This window comes from Ranitomeya imitator, chromosome 1 (genome assembly GCF_032444005.1).
Source record: "Ranitomeya imitator isolate aRanImi1 chromosome 1, aRanImi1.pri, whole genome shotgun sequence".
Lineage (NCBI taxonomy): Eukaryota > Metazoa > Chordata > Amphibia > Anura > Dendrobatidae > Ranitomeya > Ranitomeya imitator.
The window spans coordinates 903,649,194-903,672,794 of record NC_091282.1 but is presented as its reverse complement, the minus strand read 5'-3'; the positions used below and the strand labels follow the sequence as shown (position 1 = coordinate 903,672,794).

Genomic DNA, 23,601 nt, shown 5'->3' with positions numbered 1-23,601 from the left:
GACCGCATACAGGAGAAGATGCAGCCAGACCAGGAAGCAGCGACAGCCAACGAGGGAGGCGGGTGAGTATTTTCAGAACAGCGGGGGGGCGCACAGGGGGAGGGAGGGCGGGGGGAACATATATCTTTATTGTAAACATTATTATTCATATTTTCTCTGCAGCAAACGCTGCTACAGGGAAGACATGAATCACGGATTCAGCACCAGTGGGGGGGACAGCGCTTAATATAGCGCTGTCCCCTGCACGGCACACGGACTGCACACGGACAACGTCCGTGTGCGGTACGTGTTTTACACGGACCCATTGACTTTAATGGGTCCGTGTAATACGTGCGCTCCCACGAACACTGACATGTCTCCGTGTTTGGCACACGGAGACACGGTCCACAAAAAATCACTGACATCTGAACAGATGCATTGATTTTTATGTCTCTACGTGTGTCAGTGGCTCCAGTACGTGAGGAAACTGTCACCTCACATACCGGAGCCACTGACGTGTGAAACAGGCCTCATACTAAGGCTACGATTACACAAACAGTATTTGGTATTTTACCTCAGTATTTGTAGCCAAAATAAGGAGAGGAACAATCAAAGGGAAAGTATAAGGCTACATTCAAACTGAGCGTTTTTGCTGTATTTTTAATGCATTTTTTATGCTAATTTTCAGCTGCGTTTTACAGTACCAGCAAAGCCTATGAGATTTCAGAAATCTCATGCACACACATTGGTTTATTTTTTATCAGTATTTTGTGCTTTGCTTGTTTTTTTGGATGTAGAGCATGTCACTTCTTTTAGCAATTTAATGGAAAAAACACACCAAAAATGTAGCAAAACCTGCGTTTTTGCCACAGCTTCTTTCCTGCCAAGCACTTGGGTTTTGCTGCAGAAAAAAACACAGCAAAAACGCCCACTGTAAACTTAGCCTTATAGAAACACGTCACCACTTCTGTATTTTTCACCCACTCCTGGTTTTGGCTTGCCAAATACTGACGTAAAATACTGTAAGGCTATGTGAACACGTAGGAAAAGAGGTGCAGAATTTTATGCACAAAATCCGCATCTCCTGGCAGAATCCGCAGCTGCGGTTTTTATGCGGATTTTGTGCGATTTTTGTGCGGATTTTCTGCGGTTTTGCCACTGTGGATTTTTATCATGGAGGGGTGCAGAAACGCTGCAGATCTGCACAAAAGAAGTGACATGCACATCTTTGAAATCCGCAGCAATTCCGCACTGATTTTTCCGCACCATTTGCACAGCTATTTTTTATCCCATTGATTTACCTTGTACTGTACATCACAGTTCGGATCTGCAGCGTTTCTGTGCGGAAAAATTTGCTGCGGATCCGTAGCAAATCTGCATCGTGTGCACATATCCATAGTGTGACCATAGCCTTAAAGAAATGGATCAGTTAAAAATAGAGAAAAATCGCGATGGACAGAACCAATTAAATACATTAATCAGGTCTTTGTTGTTTCCGTTAGGGTATGTTTCCATAGATAGATAGATATATTGATAGATAGATAGATTGCTTGATAGATAAATAAGATTGATAGAAAAGATATATCTATAGATAGATACAGTAATAGATATGTAGATAAATATATCTATAGATAATACCAAGGCCGATGTTTAGTAATAAAATGGTATGTAAAGAGTTAGGCTGGGATAACACATGCGAGAAACTCGGACGAGTCTTGCATCTTAATATCCGGCACTGTCGTCGGCACTCAGGACCCGAGCGTGCGGCTGCATGTATTTCTATGTAGCTGAACGCTCCAGTCCGAGTGTCAGCAGCAGTGCAGGGTATTGAGGTGTGAGACTTTTGCAAGTTTCTCGCAAGTGTGACCCCGGCCTTAAATGCAATATCTGTTTAATTTTTTTTAAAAAATGGCGTGGGCTCCTGCGCAATTTTCTGCACCAGAGAGGGAGAGCCAGCGACTGGGGGACTGATGTTTGTAGCCTGGGAAGGGGTTAATACCCATGGATCTTCCCAGGCTATAAATATCAGCCCGCAGCTGTATATATAGTCTTTACTGGCTATTAAAATAGGGGGACCCCCCAAAAAAAATGACATGGGATCCAAGAATAATTTATAGCCAGAAAGGCTACGCAGACAACTGCGGGCTGATATTCATAGCCTGGGAAGAGAGCATGGATATATACCAGCCCTCAGCCGCCCCAGAAATGGCGCATCTGTAAGATGCACCAATTCCAGTACTTAGCCTCTCTCTTCCCACTTGCCCTGTAGCGGTGGCATATGGGGTAATAAGGGGTTAATGTCACCTTTGTAAGGTGACATTAAGCCGACTTAGTAATGGAGAGGCGTCAATAAGACACCTATCCATTACTAATCCTATAGTTGTGAAAGGATTACTAAAACACACACATGCAGAACAAAGTATTTTAATGAAATAAACCACCACAGTTTTGTCATCTTTATTATACTGGTAATCCAAGGGAAGCCATCGATCTTCTGAAAAAAATAAATAAACCAACCGTATACTCCCTGATTAGTCGTAGTCCTGAATAACGAGTGTCCCATGACGAGTTCAGCTCTGCTACACCTGGATGCCTGACATCCAGACATAGCAGAGCTTGTAGATGATCACCGGAGATAACTCTCCAGCGATCACCTACACTGCATCGTTCTCACAATCGGCTGACCGTGAGAACCAGACTAGTGACCGGAGATAACCCCCGGTCACTTGCACGGTAGTTCTCCTGGTAAGCTAAGTTATCGCGAGAACTGCAGTGAATGAGGGACTTCCGGCGGCGGGACAGGTAAGATCTTACTTAAATTTGTAGACATGCATAGTAAGCTGTGTTTACGCAGTTATTACGCATGTGACTAATCATTAGATGCGGATTTACTGCATCTAATGATAGTCTATGGTAAATTTACGGTGCGGCGACAGAGCATCGCCGCATTGTAAACAGAAATGCTGCGTTCTGGAAAGACGTGCCACATGTCCATTTATGCGGGTCTGCCGCCTGCGTGTTTTACCGCATAGTGGAGACTGGATTTCAGGAAATCCCCTCCACTATGTTGTAACATCTGAACGCTGCGTGTTTGACGCTGCGGCTCTACGCAGCGTCAAACATGCAGCATTTCCTGACCGTGGAAACACATCCTTAGAGTGTCCATCTTTTTAGCAGAAACAAATGTGCAGCATGTTGTACCTGTTCTAGTGAATATGATGAAACTTACTACTGAGCCTCCTAAAAAATATTACAACACAAAGGTGTACCTAGCCTGGGTGCTGAAATTTAGAGTGGGCCCCTGGAGTCGGTTTCACTGGTGGGCCCTAGGCACCCCAGTCCGACACTGCCTGGAAGCAATTCGGAATCCTCCTAGCCAGGGATGGAAGCCTCCCTGCTGTGCTGTTCTCTAGGTTCCTGATGCTTTATGCTGTATTCAAGTCACTCTTACTGTCTGTCCATTAAATGGTACACTACCCACATGGCAGGCAGCTTGAGCCTTTTCCAGGTGGCACTTCCTTGTGGTGACTCCAGGCTCTGATCTGCTGCTGTGCCTTCAGGTGGGACCAGGAGACCTGCAATCTCCGGTCCTCCGGTTTTAGTTGCTGGGCCTGGAGTACCCAAACAACCACGGACTCCGGTGTCCGATCTTTGGCGCTCAGTCCTGGGGTGAGCTCAGTCACAGCTCCAATCCCAGGCTCTCCTCACTTGCTTCCTCTTCCTCAGACTAGCTCTGACTAACCCCGCCTCCAGACCAGAACTTATCAGGGAAGCTCCCCTGAAATCAGGTGTTAGAGCTCCCCCTTCTGGTCAGGTGAACCCAACGAGTTTTTCAAGCAGAATTTTTCAAGAAACTCTGCCGTTTTTTCCCTAAAGAGTCTTTTGTGTCGATCCTGACTGAGGCCACACTTGGGCAAATACCTACCGAGCTTCTAACAATATGTCCATAGCCCAAATCCATTTTTTTAACCCCAACTTGTGAGACTGCTTTTTTCCTCATATATGATGGCTGATTTAATCAGTCATCATGTGCCTTTAATCCTTAAGGATCAGGGGTATTTCTGTTTTTGCGTTTCCATTTTTTGCTCCCCTTCTTCCCATGGCCTAACTTTTTTATTTTTCCGTCAATTGAATGGCATCATTAATTTTACCATATCATGTACTGGAAAACTGGAAAAAAAAATCCAAATGTGGTGAAATTGCAAAAAAATTTGCAATTCCACAATTGTTTTTTGGATTTTTTTTTACCATGTTCACTAAATGCTAAAATTGACCTGCCATTATGATTCTCCAGATCATTATGAGTTTATAGACACCAAACATATCTAGGTTCTTTTTTATTTCAGTGGTGAAACAAAATTCCAAAGTTTGTAAAAAAATAAAAAAAAATGTTGCCATTTTCCAAGACCCTTAGCGTCTCCATTTTTCATGATCTGGTGCTGGGTGAGGGCTTATTTTTTGCACGCCGATCTGACGTTTATATTGATACCATTTCCGTGTGTATACAATCTTTTGATAGTCCGTAATTGCATTTTATTGCAATGTTGCAGTGACCAAAAAAACATAATTTTGGCTTTTTGATCCTTTTTCTCACTATGACGTTTACCGAATGAATTAATTCTTTTTATATATTGATAGATCTGGTGATTCTGAACACGGTGATACCAAATATGTGTATCTTAGATTTTTTTTTTGTTTTATTTTTTAGATAACACGAGTGATCGTCTTACAGTTGTCTCTAACATTAACAGTTGTCCTACTAACCTACCTTTGCCTGACATTGCCCTCTCTGTGTGCGGTTCCACCATTACTCCAAAGCACCATGCCCGCTGCCTTGGGGTCATCCTTTATTCCGAGCTTTCATTCACCCCCCACATCCGATCACTGGCTCGCTCTTCTTATCTGCATCTCAAAAACATTTCTAGAATTCGCCCTTTTCTTACTTTCGACTCTGCAAAAACTCTTACTGTTTCACTCATTTATTCTTGTCTAGAATATTGTAACTCTCTACTAATCAGCTACTAATCAGCTTCCCTCTTACCAAACTCTTCCCGCTCCAATCTGTCCTGAATGCTGCAGCCAGGATCATATTCCTCACCAACCGTTACACCGATGCCTCTACCTTGTGCCAGTCATTACACTGGTTACCCATCCACATCAGAATCCAGCACAAAACTATTACCCTCATCCACAAAGCACTCCATGGCTCAGCACCACCCTACATCTCCTCCCTGGTCTCAGTCTACCACACTACCCGTGCCCTCCGCTCCGCTAATGACCTCAGGTTAGCATCCTCAATAATCAGAACCTCCCACTCCCGTCTCCAAGACTTTACACGTGCTGCGCCGATTCTTTGGAATGCACTACCCAGGTTAATATGATTAATCCCCAATCCCCACAGTTTTAAGCGTGCCCTAAAAATGCATTTGTTCAGACTGGCCTACCGCCTCAACGCATTAACCTAACCAGCCCTGTGGGGCCCATTCAAAAAAAAAAAACATAATCCGGTTCCTCGCAACATGTACTGTTACATATTTAGGCAGTTAACTGGTTCATGCAGCTTTACATGAACACCTGAGCCTTACACTATGGCTGGTCCGAACAACAAAAGCAATTGTTACCATCCACCTCTCGTGTCTCCCCTTTTTCCTCATAGTTTGTAAGCCCACAAGGGCAGGGTCTTCTCCCTTCTGTACCACTCTGTCATTGTTAGTTTGTTTACTGTAAGTGATATTTATATTTTGATGTAACCCCATCTCATGTACAGCACCATGGAATTAATGGTGCTATATAAATAAATAATAATAATAATAATAATAAATGGTGGGTCATTATCCCTTCAATACTCCATAATTTCGATAACTGATATAGAATTTTTGTTTACTTGTTGGCTGTACTAATATATTTTGGAAGTTCAGTCAATTTCCAACCAATCAGGCCGCAGACTGATCGCTAGGTCCTTGCTTTATTATATAAATTTTACTTTATAACACTAAAAGGGATCTAAAAGGTAACTATTCTCCTTGCAGAGACTGACATGTCGAGCATGACATGCCAAGGTGAGGAGACTTTTAATCATTGCAATGCTCCTCTGGGAAATAAGCAAATTATCTCTTCAGCGAGGAAGAAGACTAGAACTCTAGTGCCACCTATAGGACGTAGCAATCCTAAAAGTCAGTATCAACCCTTTAAGAAGCCTTGTCACATGACTTAGGATAAAAGCCAACAGCAAAATCTCAATTTGCAGACACTGTGTTTCGAGATACTGCCCCTCATCAGTGCAAAGCGTAAGATCTGGGTTGGTCGGGTGAGAGGCTCTGAAGAGACAATTTCCCAGAAGAGCATTGCAAGACTTAAAAGTTTCCTCGCCTTGGCATGTCAGGCTTGACATATCAGTCTCTGCAAAGAGATTCATTACCCCTTAGATCCCAGTCAGACGCCTCTCACCCAGCACGGCTTTTTTGCTTTTATCCTAAGTCATGTGGCAAGGCTCGATAGAGAGTCGATGCTGACTTTTAGGATTGCTACTTCCAATAGGTGGCGCTAGAGTTCTAGTCCTCTTCCTCTCTGTAGAGACAATTAACAATAAAAGGTCATTTTTATTAGTTCACATTCCTTTCCTCCTCCTTTTCCCGTTCCCTCACATAAACATTTATAGATCAAGGGCGCCTCCATGTGGCCACTACCTGTATCACTCCAAACAGGTTGGTTAGGAATCACTGACCTAGAGTCTGGGCTAATGTGCCATATACAAGGACGGATAAGATTCATTTACTTAAGAATTTTAGCAATCAGCTCCATTAGGCTAGTTATATGAAGGAGTGCCTTTAGGTAAACAACAGCCCAAATGAAAGCCAGAAGTGAGAGCTGTGCACCCCCTGGCTTAATACCATCCTGCGATCAGTTACCAAGGAAGAACCTCTGAAATCAATGCATCCATTTTTACAATGGAGTCCTATAGCTCAGGGGGCAGCCTGCAGTGTTAGGTAATAGAGACTTCAAGGGTGGACCACCTCCTTACCTTTAGCCACCTTTAATGGGATGTATGGGGTTAAAGTGTTACTCCCAGTTCTGTAAGTTATTGGTACGCCAATTCTGAGAGTACATTCCCATCACAGTACAGCGGAGCAGCGAATGGACGACCTCTGCTCCATGCCTTGTCTGGGGCACTGCTCTCTGCTTTTCCTGGCAGTCCTATATACAATGAATGACCAAGCATAGGCACCTCCACTCCATTTAGAATGGGCTCGACAAAGATGGGGATCGAGATCCCTGTGCTGATTATCTCTGGGGTCCCAGCACTCAGACTCCCCCAGGGATCAGTAAGTTATCTCCTTTCCTATGGATAGAAGATAACCTTTGATTATGAGAATAACCCTTTAAGGGGCGTTTGAAGCAAGACATGACTTTAACCTTTTATAAACATTGCCTGACACCATATTTAATTAATTTCTGAACAGACTGTGGAGTCGGAGGACCTTCAGTATCGAGCAGGATAGTAGGAGGTGAACCTGCATCTATGGGGTCGTGGCCCTGGCAGGCCAGTCTGCGCCTTAATGGGGTCCATAAGTGTGGAGCGTCACTGATCAGCAGGACCTGGCTCCTCACTGCTGCTCACTGCTTTGATAAGTAAGTGCTCATCTCCATCCTACATCATGCATTTACACTGGAACAAGAAGAAGTTTACTTGGTTTTGATCAAAGCAAATGAGAATATTCAGCAGATTCTAGGTGTATTTTCCCTGCAATCTTTAGTGCACTGACTGCAGGCAGGATAAATAAGAATGGGACATTAGAAGGCGATGATGATAAACAGCACAGATCTATAGCGACTAACTAACCAGCGCTATATAGCAGGTGCATAGATGAATATGACAGGGGGACAGATAGCAAAAAAATTCTCCAATCTCAGTGCTGTGTTACTGGCATATATAGAGGTGCAAATACTTATGCGGGCACTATAGCTGAAGTTGGTATGGGGACAATATGGTAAATACTTATGGGGGCACTATAGCTGAAGTTGGTATGGAGACAGTATGGTTAATACTTATGGGGGCACTGTAGCTGAAGTTGGTGTGGGGGCAATATGGTAAATACTTATTGGGCACTATAGCTGAAGTTGGTATGGGGACAATATGGTAAATACGGTACTTATGGGGGCACGGTAGCTGAAGTTTGTGTGGGGACAATATGGTAAATACTTATGGGGGCACTGTAGCTGAAGTTTGTGTGGGGACAATATGGTTAATACTTATTGGGGCACTGTAGCTGAAGTTTGTGTGGGGACAATATGGTAAATACTTATGGGGGCACTGTAGCTGAAGTTGGTATGGGGACAATATGGTTAATACTTATGGGGGCACTGTAGCTGAAGTTGGTATGGGGACAATATGGTTAATACTTATGGGGGCACTGTAGCTGAAGTTGGTATGGGGACAATATGGTAAATACGGTACTTATGGGAGCACGGTAGCTGAAGTTTGTATGGGGACAATATGGTAAATACTTATGGGGGCACTGTAGCTGAAGTTTGTGTGGGGACAATATGGTTAATACTTATTGGGGCACTGTAGCTGAAGTTTGTGTGGGGACAATATGGTTAATACTTATGGGAGCACTGTAGCTGATGTTGGTATGGGGACAATATAGTTAATACTTATGGGGGCACTGTAGCTGATGTTGGTATGGGGACAATATGGTTAATACTTATGGGGGCACTGTAGCTGATGTTGGTATGGGGACATTATGGTTAATACTTATGGGGGCACTGTAGCTGAAGTTTGTGTGGGGACAATATGGTAAATACGGTACTTATGGGGGCACTGTAGCTGATGTTGGTATGGGGACAATATGGTAAATACTTATGGGGACACTGTAGCTGAAGTTTGTGTGGGGACAATATGGTTAATACTTATTGGGGCACTGTAGCTGAAGTTGGTATGGGGACAATATGGTAAATACTTATGGGGGCACTGTAGCTGAAGTTTGTGTGGGGACAATATGGTAAATACTTATGGGGGCACTGTAGCTGAAGTTGGTATGGGGACAATATGGTTAATACTTATGGGGGCACTGTAGCTGAAGTTGGTATGGGGACAATATGGTAAATACTTATGGGGCACTATAGCTGAAGTTGGTAAGGGGACAATATGGTAAATACTTATGGGGGCACTGTAGCTGAAGTTGGTATGGGGACAATATGGTTAATACTTATGGGGGCACTGTAGGTGAAGTTGGTATGGGGACAATATGGTAAATACTTATGGGGGCACTATAGCTGAAGTTGATATGGGGACAATATGGTTAATACTTATGGGGGCACTGTAGCTGATGTTGGTATGGGGACAATATGGTAAATACTTATGGGGGCGCTATAGCTGAAGTTGGTATGGGGACAATATGGTTAATACTTATGGGGGCACTGTAGCTGATGTTGGTATGGGGACAATATGGTAAATACTTATGGGGGCACTATAGCTGAAGTTAGTGTGGGGGCAATCTAGTAAATACTTATGGGGCACTATAGCTGAAGTTTGTGTGGGGGCAATATGGTAAATACTTATTGGGGCACTGTAGCTGAAGTTGGTATGGGGACAATATGGTAATACTTATTGGGGCACTGTAGCTGAAGTTGGTATGGGGGCAATATGGTTAATACTTATGGGGGCACTGTAGCTGAAGTTGGTGTGGGGGCAATATGATTAATACTTATGGGGGCACTGTAGCTGAAGTTGGTGTGGGGGCAATATGGTTAATACTTATGGGGCACTGTAGCTGAAATTAGTGTGGGGCAATATGGTAAATACTTATGGGGTACTGTATTTGAAGTTGGTATGAGGGTGATGCATTACATATTTATGGGGGCACCGTGTTTTCCATTTTAAACACTGGAGTTGGCACTTAAAGGCACTTTTGTGGCCAAAAATGAGTGCAGCTGTCGGCAATGAGATGGTTATAGTGCCACTTTAGAAACGATGATTACGGTATATCAAAATGATTTTGCTCTCACCATACAAAGTGCTTCACATACCGTACATGGTGCCGAGAGGCATGGCTTGCACCTAATTAGAATTGCAGCATTTTGGAGGATTTAGCATAAGCCGATAAATCAATTATTGAGTTATCCTTTACCATAAAGCCAGTGGAAAGAAGAATTTATGCAGATATACATGGAATCTATACATGGGAAAACACTAGGAATAGGGCAGTAGACAAAAATGCCTTGAGGGTAAAATGTGAACAGGGCCTTATGCCTCGTATGTTGTATGTTACACTGAAGTGCTCACGTTTTTCATGTTTTTATAATTTTTTCTGTCTCCTCAGTGATAACAGCGCTGATATGTGGACAGTAGTTCTAGGTACAATTTCATCAAAGCCTGAATTTGGATTCAAGCTGAAACAAATTATAATCTATGAACCTTACACCAGCGAAACGCACCAAAATGACATTGCGCTTCTTGAATTGTCCGATCCAGTTAACTATAACCCAAACACCCGATCCGTATGTCTGCCAAGCATGTCCGAGAACTTTGCGGATGATAAGTCATGCTACGTTACGGGATGGGGAGCACTTGTATCCGAAGGTCAGTACCAAATGTATTATAATTACCGTAAAATGCCATGTATTCAGTAATTGTGTATTATTTCTATGGAACTTATATAAATGTGTTACCCAAAGCAGCCTAGCCCCAGCAAGTCTGAGAAAAGACTATGTGATAAAGGACTGCACGCCGGATTCATAATACATACGCCTCAAGAAAGGGCATCAAATAAATGCCAATAGTGAAAGTTCGCAAAACATATAGGAACAGGCACAGTAAATATCCCACTTCAATAGTAAGTGTTCTTAGAACATACTGTATACAAATCTGTGGTCAGATATAACACTGCCCATGTCAAACTGTACTTAAATATCTAATACAACATAATACATAATACAACATAATATATATGCAAGAAACATTGTTATAGAAAATCCGAAAAAACAATATAACATACTACAGCACAGCAAAGAAGGGATCATTAGAAGGATCGAGTAATAAGCATGCTGGGGCAACCTGTATAGAGAAATAAATAGAGCAGAGAGGGGTGTGAAAATCCCACACGTTTCGCCACTAATTGTGTGGCTTCATCAGTGGCATAAGTACAATGCAAAATGGCTAAGATGATATACAGTATATATATATATAATGAGTTAATGACCACGTAGTTTTGCAGGAATACAGCATATTTTACTCCAATCCCATGTAGCCACTACTAATAAATTTAGAAAAGGACTGATTTCTAATAAAATCACAGCAGTTTTTCAGCTACAGTGGTGTACCTGGGTACATAGTGAGCGCTAACTGTAGACTAAGCACACGTTCACGCGTTCAGTATCTGGTCAGTATTTTACCTCAGTATCTGTAAGGCTACTTTCACACATCAGGTTTTTGCGGTCAGGCAGGATCCGTTGAATTTGTAAAAAACGGATCAGGTGCAAAATGTGAAAAACTGATGCGACGGATCCGTTTTTTTGCTAGATCTGGTTTGTGTTTTTTTTTTTTAATCGAGGATAGAGTTTGGATTTCCTTTTCTGGGGAGGAGAGAGAGAGAGGGAGAGAGAGAGATTCCAGAAAGGAAAATGCATGATTTGCGTAAAAAAACTGGATTCGGTCACCGGATTCGGTCATTTCACCTCACGTTTCATACGTTTTTCACCTGATCAGTTGCCATGCGGTTTTCCGCCGGACAGAAAAAACGTCCTCTGGGTGTTTTCTCCAGCCTCCAGAAAACTAATTTTTGACTAATCCGGCAAAAAAAACGGATGAAACGTTATGTCATCAGGTGCAATCAGGCGCTAATACAACTCTATGAGAAAAAAACAGATCCGTTTTTTGAAAAACTCGCCGGATTGTGCCTGACGGGAAAAACCTGATGGGTGAAAGTAGCCTAAGCCAAAACCAGGAGTGGGTGATAAATGCAGAAGTGGTACATATGTTTCTATTATACTTTTCTTGTTCTTCCAACTTTTTTTTATTTTAATGTACCCTTGTAATTGCATCCTGTAAAGTAGAATAATCTGGATAAGCATTTAGTCTATCAAAACCATCCCTGTGCACTCAGCTCTCATTATCATGGTGCATAGATCTATGTATAGAGCCCCCAATGCACACAGGATGGTCAGCTGGACCTACTGAATTTACTGAAGATGTAATCTAATGCACTTAAAGGGAATCCATCACAAGGTTTTTGCTATGTAATCTGAGCAGCATAATGTAGGTGCTGAGACCCTGATTCCAACAATATGTCATATGCTGGTATGCATGCTGTTATTTTAAAAATCACAGTTTTCTCTGATACAGATCTAGTAGTGCTCAGAATGCTCCGCCCACACCACTAATTTGGCTGCTTTCTGTATGCCAATACATTGACAATAAGCTGCTAATTAGTGGTGGGGGTAGGGTAACACAGAGCAATTGACCAGGAGGCAGGAGACACCTAGTCCTGTAGGTAATCGCCTTCTGATAAAACACTGATTTGATTGATACAGCAACACAATAGCTAATAAGTGACAAATCACTAGAATCAGGCTCTCAGCCCCTACATCATGCTACTCTCAGATTACATAGCAAAAAACAGCTGGCAGATTCTCCTTAATGATCCCCACATACGAAACATGAAAGTCAGTTAATTTCATGTGTATGGAGGCTTCCTGAGTCTCCCCCAACAAATGATGTCAGAAGAAAGAAGAGTCTGGGCATTCGAATTTCAAAGGCCAACTCTTTTGTTTTCAGGGAAGACAGAGGGCTTTTTTCCTTTCTCCCCGCTGAAAACACATGAACGCTCGCCTAGACCAATCCGAGTGCTCATGTGTGTGGGGGAATTGGTAGAGAGAGCACGCATAAAAATAATCAACTTTGTTATAGATTTATTTTAGACAAATTTACTGCTATCGCCTCCTAGATTAATCTTATACTTTCAACTTAGGCCATGTTCACACAGTGCGTTTTTTTCTGCGGAACCGCAGCGTTTTTGCCGCTGCGGTTCCGCAGCTGTTTTCCATGCAGGGTACAGTGTACTGTACCCTATGGAAAACAGGAACCACTGTGCACATGATGCGGGAATCGGGAAAAAAAGCCGCGCTGAATAGCCGCGGTAAAAAAGAAGTACCATGTCACTTCTTTTTTCGGAGCCGCAGCGGTTCTGCACCCATTGACCTCCATTGTGAGGTCAAACCCGCAGTAAAACCCGCAGATGAAAAAAATATCTGCGGGTTTTACTGCGGTTTGTGCTGCCGAACCTCTGCAGCAGGAAGTGCGGGGAAGCGGGCGGAAGTGCGTGGGCGGAGTGTGGCTGCCCCCCCGTGCTCCGATCCCGCCCCCCCGTGCTCCAATCCCACCGCCCCGTGCTCCGATGCCCCCCCCAGTGCTCCGATGCCCCCCCGTGCCCTAATCTCCCCCCCTTAAACTTACCCGGCGTCCCGGTGTCTGTCCGGCCGTCTTCTCCCTGGGCGCCGCCATCTTGCAAAATGGCGGGCGCATGCGCAGTGCGCCCGCCGAATCTGCCGGCCGGCAGATTCGTTCCAAAGTGCATTTTGATCACTGAGATATAACCTATCTCAGTGATCAAAATAAAAAAAAATAGTAAATGACCCCCCCCCCCTTTGTCACCCCCATAGGTAGGGACAATAAAAAAAATTAAGAAATTTTTTTTTTCCACTAAGGTTAGAATAGGGTAAGAGGTAGGGTTAGGGGTAGGGTTAGGGTTAGGGGTAGGGTTAGGGGTAGGGTTAGGGGTAGGGTTAGGGGTAGGGTTAGGGGTACGGTTAGGGGTACGGTTAGGGGTAGGGTTAGGGTATTTTCAGCCATTTTAACTGCATAGAAAACTGCATAAAAAATGGATCAAAAAAAGGATCAAAAAAAGGACCAAAAAAAGGACCTGCGTTTTCTGCCAAGAGCTGCAGTTTTTTAAAAAACAGTCCTGAAAAAAAAAGGATGGAAATCAGGAATGTGTGAACATACCCTTATGGGTAAAATCTTACTCCATGAAGACAGATTTCCCATTACTGAGACAAGACGACAGTTGGAGCTTTTAAAATGCTAAGGAAAAGGGAGAAGGAGGAAGAGAAGGGAGACAATAGAGGCAGACACAGCGATTCTGCTGCAACAATTCCAGTTCTCCATAGAACTTTATAAGCACCAACTGTCATCTCTTATCTCATAATGGGAAAATCTATATTCACAGATCTTACCTGTGAATTGAGAATTTTGACAATGAATGATTAGTTCTGGTGGAGAAATACGCAGATTTTTCTAATAAGATAGATTACAAAATTTCTTATTTTCTCTTGCACTATTGATTTATGACAAAAAAATAAAATAAAACGACAGTTAGGGTATGTTCACACGTTCAGGATTTCCATCCTTTTTTTTTCAGGACAGTTTTTTTAAAAAACTGCAGCTCTTGGCAGAAAACGCAGGTCCTTTTTTTGGTCCTTTTTTTGTCCTTTTTTGATGCGTTTTTTGATGCGTTTTTTGATGCGTTTTTTTATCCTTTTTTTATGCAGTTTTCTATGCAGAGACTGTGTGTTTCCTAGGAAGCTTTTTAGGGCTAAAATGGCTGAAAATACCCTAACCCTACCCCTAACCCTAACCCTACCCCTAACCCTACCCCTAACCCTAACTCTACCCCTAACCCTACCCCTAACCCTAACCCTACCCCTAACCCTACCCCTAACCCTACCCCTAACCCTACCCCTACCCCTATTCTAACCTTAGTGAAAAAAAAAAAAAAATTCTTAATTTTTTTATTGTCCCTACCAATGGGGGTGACAAAGTGGGGGGGGTGTCATTTACTATTTTTTTATTTTGATCACTGAGATAGGTTATATCTCAGTGATCAAAATGCACTTTGGAGCGAATCTGCCGGCCGGCAGATTCGGCGGGCGCACTGCGCATGCGCCCGCCATTTTGCAAGATGGCGGCGCCCAGGGAGAAGACGGCCGGACGGACACCGGGACGCCGGGTAAGTATAAGGGGGGGAGATTAGGGCACGGGGGGGGCATCAGAGCACTGGGGGGGGCATCGGAGCACGGGGGGGGGGCATCGGAGCACGGGGGGGCGGGATCGGAGCACGGGGGGGCAGCCACACTCCGCCCACGCACTTCCGCCCGCTCCCCCGCACTTCCTGCTGCAGCGGTTCTGCACATCAAATCGCAGTAAAACCCGCAGATATATTTTTGATCTGCGGGTTTTACTGCGATTTTGACCTCACAATGGAGGTCTATGGGTGCAGAACCGCTGCGGTTCAGGAAAAAGAAGTGACATGCTCCTTCTTTTTTGCCGCAGCTATTCTGCGCGGCTTTTTAAACGAAATTACGGATCATGTGCACAGCAGTGACTGTTTTCCATAGGGTTACATTGTTATGTACCCTGCATGGAAAACAGCTGCGGAACCGCAGCGGCAAAACCGCTGCGGTTCCGCAGTAAAAAACGCACTGTGTGAACATGGCCTTAAACTTTAAGGCTCTGTTCTCACTTGTGTAGTGATTTTGGCTGAAAACAAAAACCACTATGAATGGCTGGTGTACAGTAACCGCACATGTGCCAGGAACAAACAGAGCCTATGACAAAAGCGAGAACATGACCTTATACAATTGCAAGTGAACAACTAGAGATTTACAACAAGATGCTATAGATGTACAGAACAATATAAACCGAGAATCTAGACTGTTCTACTTCTAAGTAACTAAATATGATAACCTCATAAGCATAAAATGTGAATTCTCTGGTAGCTTTGACAGTGTAAAATCAGATTTTTTTAATATTCACCCTTTTCAGGCCCGTCATTGCCAACTCTACAGCAAGCTGAAGTAAAGATAATCAACTCCAATCTATGTGGCAGCCAACAGATGTATGGAAATATAATAGATCCATCCATGATATGTGCTGGATACGTTGAGGGGAGAATTGACGCCTGTCAGGTAAGTTAGGGAGCATTAGTTATATGCTAATTATACTGTGCGCTTCAGGGGCTGACGCATCATTAACGCACCTGGTAGACCAAGTGGATAAGAGCCACTTCTGTCTCCAAAGCAGATGGAGTTGTGAATTATAATGAGCTATTGGACTGTAAAGGGCCCATATACTGTTCTTGAAAAGGAGCCCTCTTCTGTCTATGCCCGCTCCTGATGTGCAGGCATACATATAATTAAAGGGAATGTGTCAGCAGGTTTTCGCTATGTAATCTGAAGGCAGCATGATGCACACCTGATTGCCCTTATCTGGGGATATATTCAGACCCAGGAGTCTGATCAAGACTTTTGTCTGATCCATGTATCTGTCAAATTCCATCTTTCAAATTACAAATTTCTAATTACTATACTTTACTATACTTTGAAATAGACTTGAATTGGACTGGAATTTGACTGTAAGGTAACGAAATATCAAACCACTATAATGTTTCAGTTTCTATTCTCTTTCACACCTATACTACTCTATTTTTCCCTACCTCCTGTAAACCCCCAACCTAGTAAAGAACTAGTAATTTCATCCTCCATCCTCCCCAGCCATCTCTCCTTCTCCTCAGAACTGTTCCTCCACATACAATCCTCTTTCTCCAGACACACACAGCCGCATCATGTCCTATCCTGCTCCCACCTTCTAACGTTCTGTCTGCTAGTCCTCATCGCTGGTGACGTATCCCCAAATCCCGGCCCTCCCCAACACATCCCCACACTCATGTCTAACCTCCTGCCACGATCCTCTACATGTTTTCCCAACCATGATAACCTCACTGCCATTCATCCAGCCCCCACTCCCTTGGCCCCCCTACCTGGAGCACTATGGAACGCATGCTCCATCTGCAACAAACTGCCATTTATCCATGACCTCTTCATCACCAACAAACTCTCCTTCCTCGGCATCACTGAAACCTGGCTCACCCCCTCTGACTCTGCCTCTCCGGCTGCACTTTCCTATGGCGGATTCCACCTCTCTCACACCCCTCGCCCCAGCACCAAACGTGGTGGAGGAGTTGGCTTGCTCCTGTCCACCAGCTGCTCCTATACTCCAATCCCACTACCACCCTCCTCTACTCTTCCTTCGTTTGAGGTACAATCCATCCGCATCTATTCCCCCTCCTACCTCCAGCTGGCTGTCCTCTACCGCCCCAGAACTAGCCATCTCCACCTTTCTCAACCACGTCACCACCTGGCTCTTTCATATCCTCTCTGCTGACATCCCCACTATCATCATGGGTGACTTCAATATCCCCATTGACACTTCCACCTCAGCTGCCTCTAAACTTTTATTGCTTACTGCTTCCTTCGGCCTCACTCAGAGTTCTTCTGCGGCCACTCGCAAAGATGGTTACACACTAGACCTTATCTTTACCCATTTCTGTTCCCTTACTAATCTCACTAACTCACCCCTCCCCTGTCTGACCACAACCTACTGACATTCTATTCCCTTTCCTCTCCTAGTGCGCAACCCCCACTCCACAAACTCACTCAACCTCGCAGAAAGCTCAAGCACCTCAATTTACAATCATTCTGAGTCCCTTCTCCCTCTTACATACATAGCTTCCCTTCATGACACAGATGCTGCTGCCACTTTTTATAACACCATAATAACAGCGACACTCGATTCGGCCGTCCCTCTCATGCATAGCAAAACTCGTACAATGAGCAGACAGCCCTGGCTGACCAGCCTAACCAAAGAACTGAGATGGGCTTCCAGGGTCACTGAGCGGAGATGGAAGAGATCCCACTCTGCCAAACACTTCATCGCATACAAGCAGTCCCTCGCCAGCTTCAAGTCCACGCTCACTGCCGCAAAACAAACTTATTTCTCATCTCTCATATCCTCCCTGTCTTACTACCCTAAACAGCTTTTCAACACTTTCAATTCTCTACTCCGTCCCCCAGCACCTCCTCCCTTCCCTCTCATTTCTGCTGAAGACTTTGCCTCATTTTTTAAACAGAAGATCGTTACGATCAGAGAAAGCTTTGGCCCGCAGCGCCAAATGCCCCTCTTAGCTGCTCAACCCTGTTCCTCCAAAACCACCTTCTCCACCATGACAGAAGATCAGCTCTCCACCCTCCTGTCAAGATCACACCTCACCACTTGCACGCTTGATCCGTACCTGTCCCATCTTATCCCTAACCTCACCACAGTCTTCATCCCAACCCTAGCACACCTCTTCAACCTCTCACTCACAACTGGTGTCTTCCCCTCATCCTTCAAACATGCCAAGATCACACCCATCCTCAAAAAGCCCTCCATCGACCCATCCTCTATGTCTAGCTATCGCCCGATATCTCTTCTCCCTTATGCCTCAAAACTACTGTATCAGCATGTCCATCTTGAACTGTCCTCTCACCTCTCCTCCTGCTCCCTTTTTGACCGGTTACAATCTGGCTTCCGACCCCATCACTCAACTGAAACTTCCCTAACTAAAGTCATCAATGACCTACTAACCGCCAAAAACAAGCAACACTACTCTGTCCTCCTTCTCCTGGACCTGTCCTCTGCCTTTGACACTGTCGACCATTCCCCCCTGCTACAGATTCTATCATCTCTTGGCATCACAGACTTGGCCCTATACTGTATCTCGTCTTATCTAATAGACCGAACTTTCAGTGTTTTCCTCTTCCGCACCACCTCCTCACCACGCCCCTTGTCTGTCGGTGTCCCTCAAGGCTCAGTTCTAGGACCCCTACTCTTCTCCATCTACACCTTCGGCCAGGGACAGCTCATAGAATCCCACAGTTTGCAGTATCATCTCTACGCCTATGACACGCAGATCTATCTATCCAGACCTGACCTCACCTCCTTACTCACCAAAATCCCACACTGTCTGTCTGCTATCTCGGCCTTCTTTTCTGCTCACTTTCTAAAACTGAACATGGACAAAGCAGAATTCATCATCTTTCCCCCATCTCACTCTACTCCTCCACAGACCTATCCATCAAGGTCAATGGCTGCCCACTTTCCCCAGTCCTGCATGCTCGGTGCCTCGGGGTGATCCTCAACTCTGCCCTCTCTTTTAAGCCATATATCCAAGCTCTTACCTCCTCCTGCCATCTCAAACTCAAAAATATTTCCCGGATCCACGCATTCCTTGACCATGAAACCACAAAAACACTAGTGCACGCCCTTATCATCTCCCGTCTTGACTACTGCAACCTCCTACTCTCTGGCCTCCCCTCTAGCACTTTGGCACCACTCCAATCCATCCTACACTCTGCTGCCCGACTAATCTACCTGTCTCCCCGCTACTCCCCAGCCTCTCCCCTATGTCAAGCCCTTCACTGGCTTTCTATCATCCAGTGACTCCAGTTCAAAACCCTTACTATGACATACAAAGCCATCCACAACCAGTCTCCTCCATACATCTGTGACATGGTCTCCCCGTACTTACCTACACGCAATCTTCGATCCTCACAAGATCTCCTTCTCTATTCCCCTCTTATCTCTTCTTCCCACAACCGCATCCAAGACTTCTCCTGTACTTCCCCCATACTCTGGAGCTCTCTACCCCAACACATCAGCCTCTCGCCTACCACAGAAACCTTCAAAAAGAACCTGAAGACTCGCCTCTTCCGACAAGCCTACAGCCTGCAGTGATCCTCAACCTACTGAACCGCCGCACAACCAGCTCTACCCTCTCCTAGTGTATCCTCACCCAACCCCTGCTGACTGTGAGCCCTCATGGGCAGGGTCCTCCTTCTTTCTTTACCTGTTAGTGCCTTGTTTTTTGCTCATGTTTATTGTATTTGTCTATATTTGCTGTTGTGAATTCTGTGGCAGAGTTCACTCCTGTGGTCACAAGTGGTACTTCGGCTGATTCTCTCTGGGAGCTTCCGTTTGTGGAGGAAAGTGGTACTGCAGCTTCTGAGTTTCCTCCCTCAGGTGATCTGGTGAGGACGTTAGCTGCTTCTCTACTTAACTCCACCTGATGCTTTGATCCATGCTTCCTGTCAATGTTCCAGTGTTGGACTTGTGTTTCTCTGGATCATTCCTGTGGCCTGCTGCTCTGCATAGCTAAGTGCTTCTTTGCTATTTGTTGCTATTTTTTCTGTCCAGCTTGTCTATTTGTTTTGCTGGAAGCTCTGGGACGCAAAGGGTGTACCGCCGTGCCGTTAGTTCGGTACGGAGGGTCTTTTTGCTCCCTTTGCGTGGTTTTCTTTAGGGTTTTGTGTAGACCGCAAAGTTATCTTTCCTATCCTCGTTCTGTCTAGAATATCGGGCCTCACTTTGCTGAATCTATTTCATCCCTACGTTTGTCTTTTCATCTTACTCACAGTCATTATATGTGGGGGGCTGCCTTTTCATTTGGGGTATTTTTCTGAGGCAAGGTAGGCTTATTTTTCTATCTTCAGGCTAGTTAGTTTCTCAGGCTGTGCCGAGTTGCATAGGGAGCGTTAGGCGCAATCCACAGCTGCCTCTAGTTGTGTTTGGAGAGGATCAGGAATTGCGGTCTACAGAGTTTCCACGTCTCAGAGCTTGTTCTATTATTTTGGGTTATTGTCAGATCACTGTATGTGCTCTGATCGCTATGTACATTGTGTTACTGAATTGCCTATCATAACAATTTGCCCCTTTTCACATGTAAAGCGCCATGACGGCAAAAACCTGATGTGTTAAAGTAGCCTTAGCTTTCTGAGCCCTGCTACATGCTATATTTAAAAACTCTGATTGTGTCACAATTGCTGCAGCCATTAAACTAAGTGATACATTGCTGGAATCAGGGTTTCTGTCCCTACATTATGCTGTTCTCAGATGAGGTAGCTAAAACCACAGATTCCCTTTAATGAAGTCTATAGGTATATTAACATATAATGGGAACCGGTCCTGGCATTTATAAAAGCTCATTATCTGTTCACAATGATTGGAAATACTGTATCTCTTAGCTTTATAGATGAACTAATGTGCTGTTTCTTATATTTTCTCTTAATAAGGGGGATTCCGGAGGTCCGCTGGTAACTACACAAAATAACAGAAAGTGGATGCTTATTGGAATTGTCAGCTTCGGATATGGATGTGCCTTAAGGAATAAGCCTGGTATCTACTCCAGAGTCACCTATTTGCGGAACTGGATCAATAAGCACTCGGGCCTGTGATGTACAACAGTTCTATTTCTTATAGTTAAATACTTATGAAATTTGAAGATTATATCTTGGGTCCAGAGCACTTTCAGAGAAAGATGGTGATATATACTATTCCAGAGATAGATAGCGGTCCATTTTCTCCAGTAAAAGAGAGTACGCCTATACGAAATACGTGGATAAGGAAGTGTCCATGAAGGAAATACCCTGGAAAATAGGAGGCTGAATATTGACCACCTTCTCCTGATTTCTTCAAAATGCCTCACGTGCAAGAAAGAAAAGACATAAAAATACTGGGCTAATCCTATGTAAATAACAAACTCAGTGTCAGTGCTTGTCTTGTCATTTCTACCGGTTAGTGCTAACAGCTTCCATGCACATTTAGGTGGCCTCCCAACTATTCCCAACCGATGAAGTCTAGGGAGAGATGCTTTGAGCATGTTAAAGTGAATCTATCAGTAAGATCAGCTCTCTGCACTCTCCAAAATCATATATAGGGGCAGGATGGTCTTTGGATTAGAAATCCACTGACACCTCTATATCTTCTGTTTCTGAATTCCTCAAAAATGTGTGTTTTATTATATGAAAATTAGCTGTCAAGTGCTCTGGGTGGGGCAGAGCATTTAACAAGCCTCTGGCTCATTAGTTTCCCCGCTGAGCAGCAGCCTCTTTAGCTTGATTGATAGCTCTGTGTGACACCATGCCCCAGGCAAGGAAAGCAGATAGTTAATAGCCCTTAACTCTTAAGGTACCTTCACACTAAACGACGCTGCAGCGATCCAGACAACGATCCGGATCGCTGCAGCGTCGCTGTTTGGTCGCTGGAGAGCTGTCACACAGACAGCTCTCCAGCGACCAACGATGCCGGTAACCAGGGTAAACATCGGGTTACTAAGCGCAGGGCCGCGCTTAGTAACCCGATGTTTACCCTGGTTACCATCCTAAAAGTAAAAAAAACAAACGCTTCATACTTACCTTCCGCTGTCTGTCCCCCGGCGCTGTGCTTCTCTGTACTGGCTGTGAGCACAGCGGCCGGAAAGCAGAGCGGTGACGTCACCGCTCTGCTTTCCGGCCGCTGTGCTCACAGTGAGTGCAGGAAAGCACAGCGCCGGGGGACAGACACCGGAAGGTAAGTATGAAGCGTTTGTTTTTTTTACTTTTAGGATGGTAACCAGGGTAAACATCGGGTTACTAAGCGCGGCCCTGCGCTTAGTAACCCAATGTTTACCCTGGTTACCAGCGAAGACATCGCTGAATCGGCGTCACACACGCCGATCCAGCGATGTCTGCAGGAGATCCAGCGACCAAAGAAAGTTCTGGACTTTCTGCAGTGACCAACGACATCACAGCAGGATCCTGATCGCTGCTGTGTGTCAAACTGAACGATATCGCTAGCCAGGACGCTGCAACGTCACGGATCGCTAGCGATATCGTTTAGTGTGAAGGTACCTATACTTTCCATGTGACATACTGTATTTCCTTTAAATGAAAATGCCCTATCCTTTTGTTTTGACCAGGAGAGGTTGGCCAAGCTGAGAATGCATGTATATCGGGGTCGGGAAAGACAGTTATGACACTTATTTAAGGTGTTTAGGCACCTTGAAGGGACTCTGTCACCAGGCTTGTGCTAACCCATCTGAGAGTAGCATGATGTAGGTGCAGAGAGCCTTATTCTAGTGATGTATCTTTTACTGGGCTGCTTGGTGAACTTTTGATAAAATCACTGTTTTGTCTGCTGCAGATCTACCAGTTCTCTAAATGCTGAGCTCTGTGTAACCCCGCCCACATCACTGATTGTCATATTTTTGTGTGCAACTGTGCATAGGCAGAAAGCTGCCTTTCAGTTGTGGAGGCGCTGTTATACAGAGTTCATGAATGTGGACGACTACATGGCAGCAGTTTTACTTGTCCTCTAATGATAATCTCCTGCTGATAAAATAGTGATTTTGCCAAAACTACAGCACATAGCCCAGTAAGTGAGACATCTCTGAATGAGGATCTCTACCCTTATATTATACTGCTCTCAGATTAAGCAAAAACCTCCTGACATATTCCCATTAAAGGGCATGTTATTGAAAATATGTAACTAGCACTTAGCACTGATCACAAGCTTACTATCGATTTCATTATTAGATGTATTCCTGTTATACAGGATTGTGTATGGCATATTGCTTTGCGACAATGTAAAAACTTGATACTAAGATTTTAAATGAAAGAATTATAGCACTTCATTTATGTTAACATTTTATATGTATCCGATTATTACCATGTAAAAAATATACTGCACAATCTCTATATAATAATGCTGTATTATTACTATTATACTGTATATAATATAAATGTCTTATGATAAGTCTGTGATGAAACAGTGGTGAAATACTGTGCACTGTTTTAGAGGCAGCATGAACTGAATATAATATGAAAAATTAATTGTGAAACAATAAGAGCTTAATGTGAAGTCACCACAAGTCTTTTTTTTTAATGGTTCCAGAGACATCGTCCTTTCTATTCAGTGCACATTTTTCTGCAATT

At 44.2% G+C, this 23,601-nt stretch overlaps 1 protein-coding gene across 1 annotated transcript in view; it reads left to right on the top strand.

Moving 5' to 3' along the window:
• LOC138654015 (transmembrane protease serine 11D-like) overlaps nucleotides 1-21,847 on the top strand; it is a 62,124-nt gene extending 40,277 nt beyond the window's left edge. Inside the window, exons 7-10 of the mRNA XM_069743382.1 lie at nucleotides 7,440-7,608; nucleotides 10,302-10,561; nucleotides 15,800-15,942; nucleotides 20,923-21,847. Coding sequence (XP_069599483.1) covers nucleotides 7,440-7,608; nucleotides 10,302-10,561; nucleotides 15,800-15,942; nucleotides 20,923-21,084 — 734 coding nt within the window. The 3' untranslated portion in view covers nucleotides 21,085-21,847. The remainder of the gene's footprint in view (nucleotides 1-7,439; nucleotides 7,609-10,301; nucleotides 10,562-15,799; nucleotides 15,943-20,922) is intronic.
• Nucleotides 21,848-23,601: the final 1,754 nt, after the last annotated feature.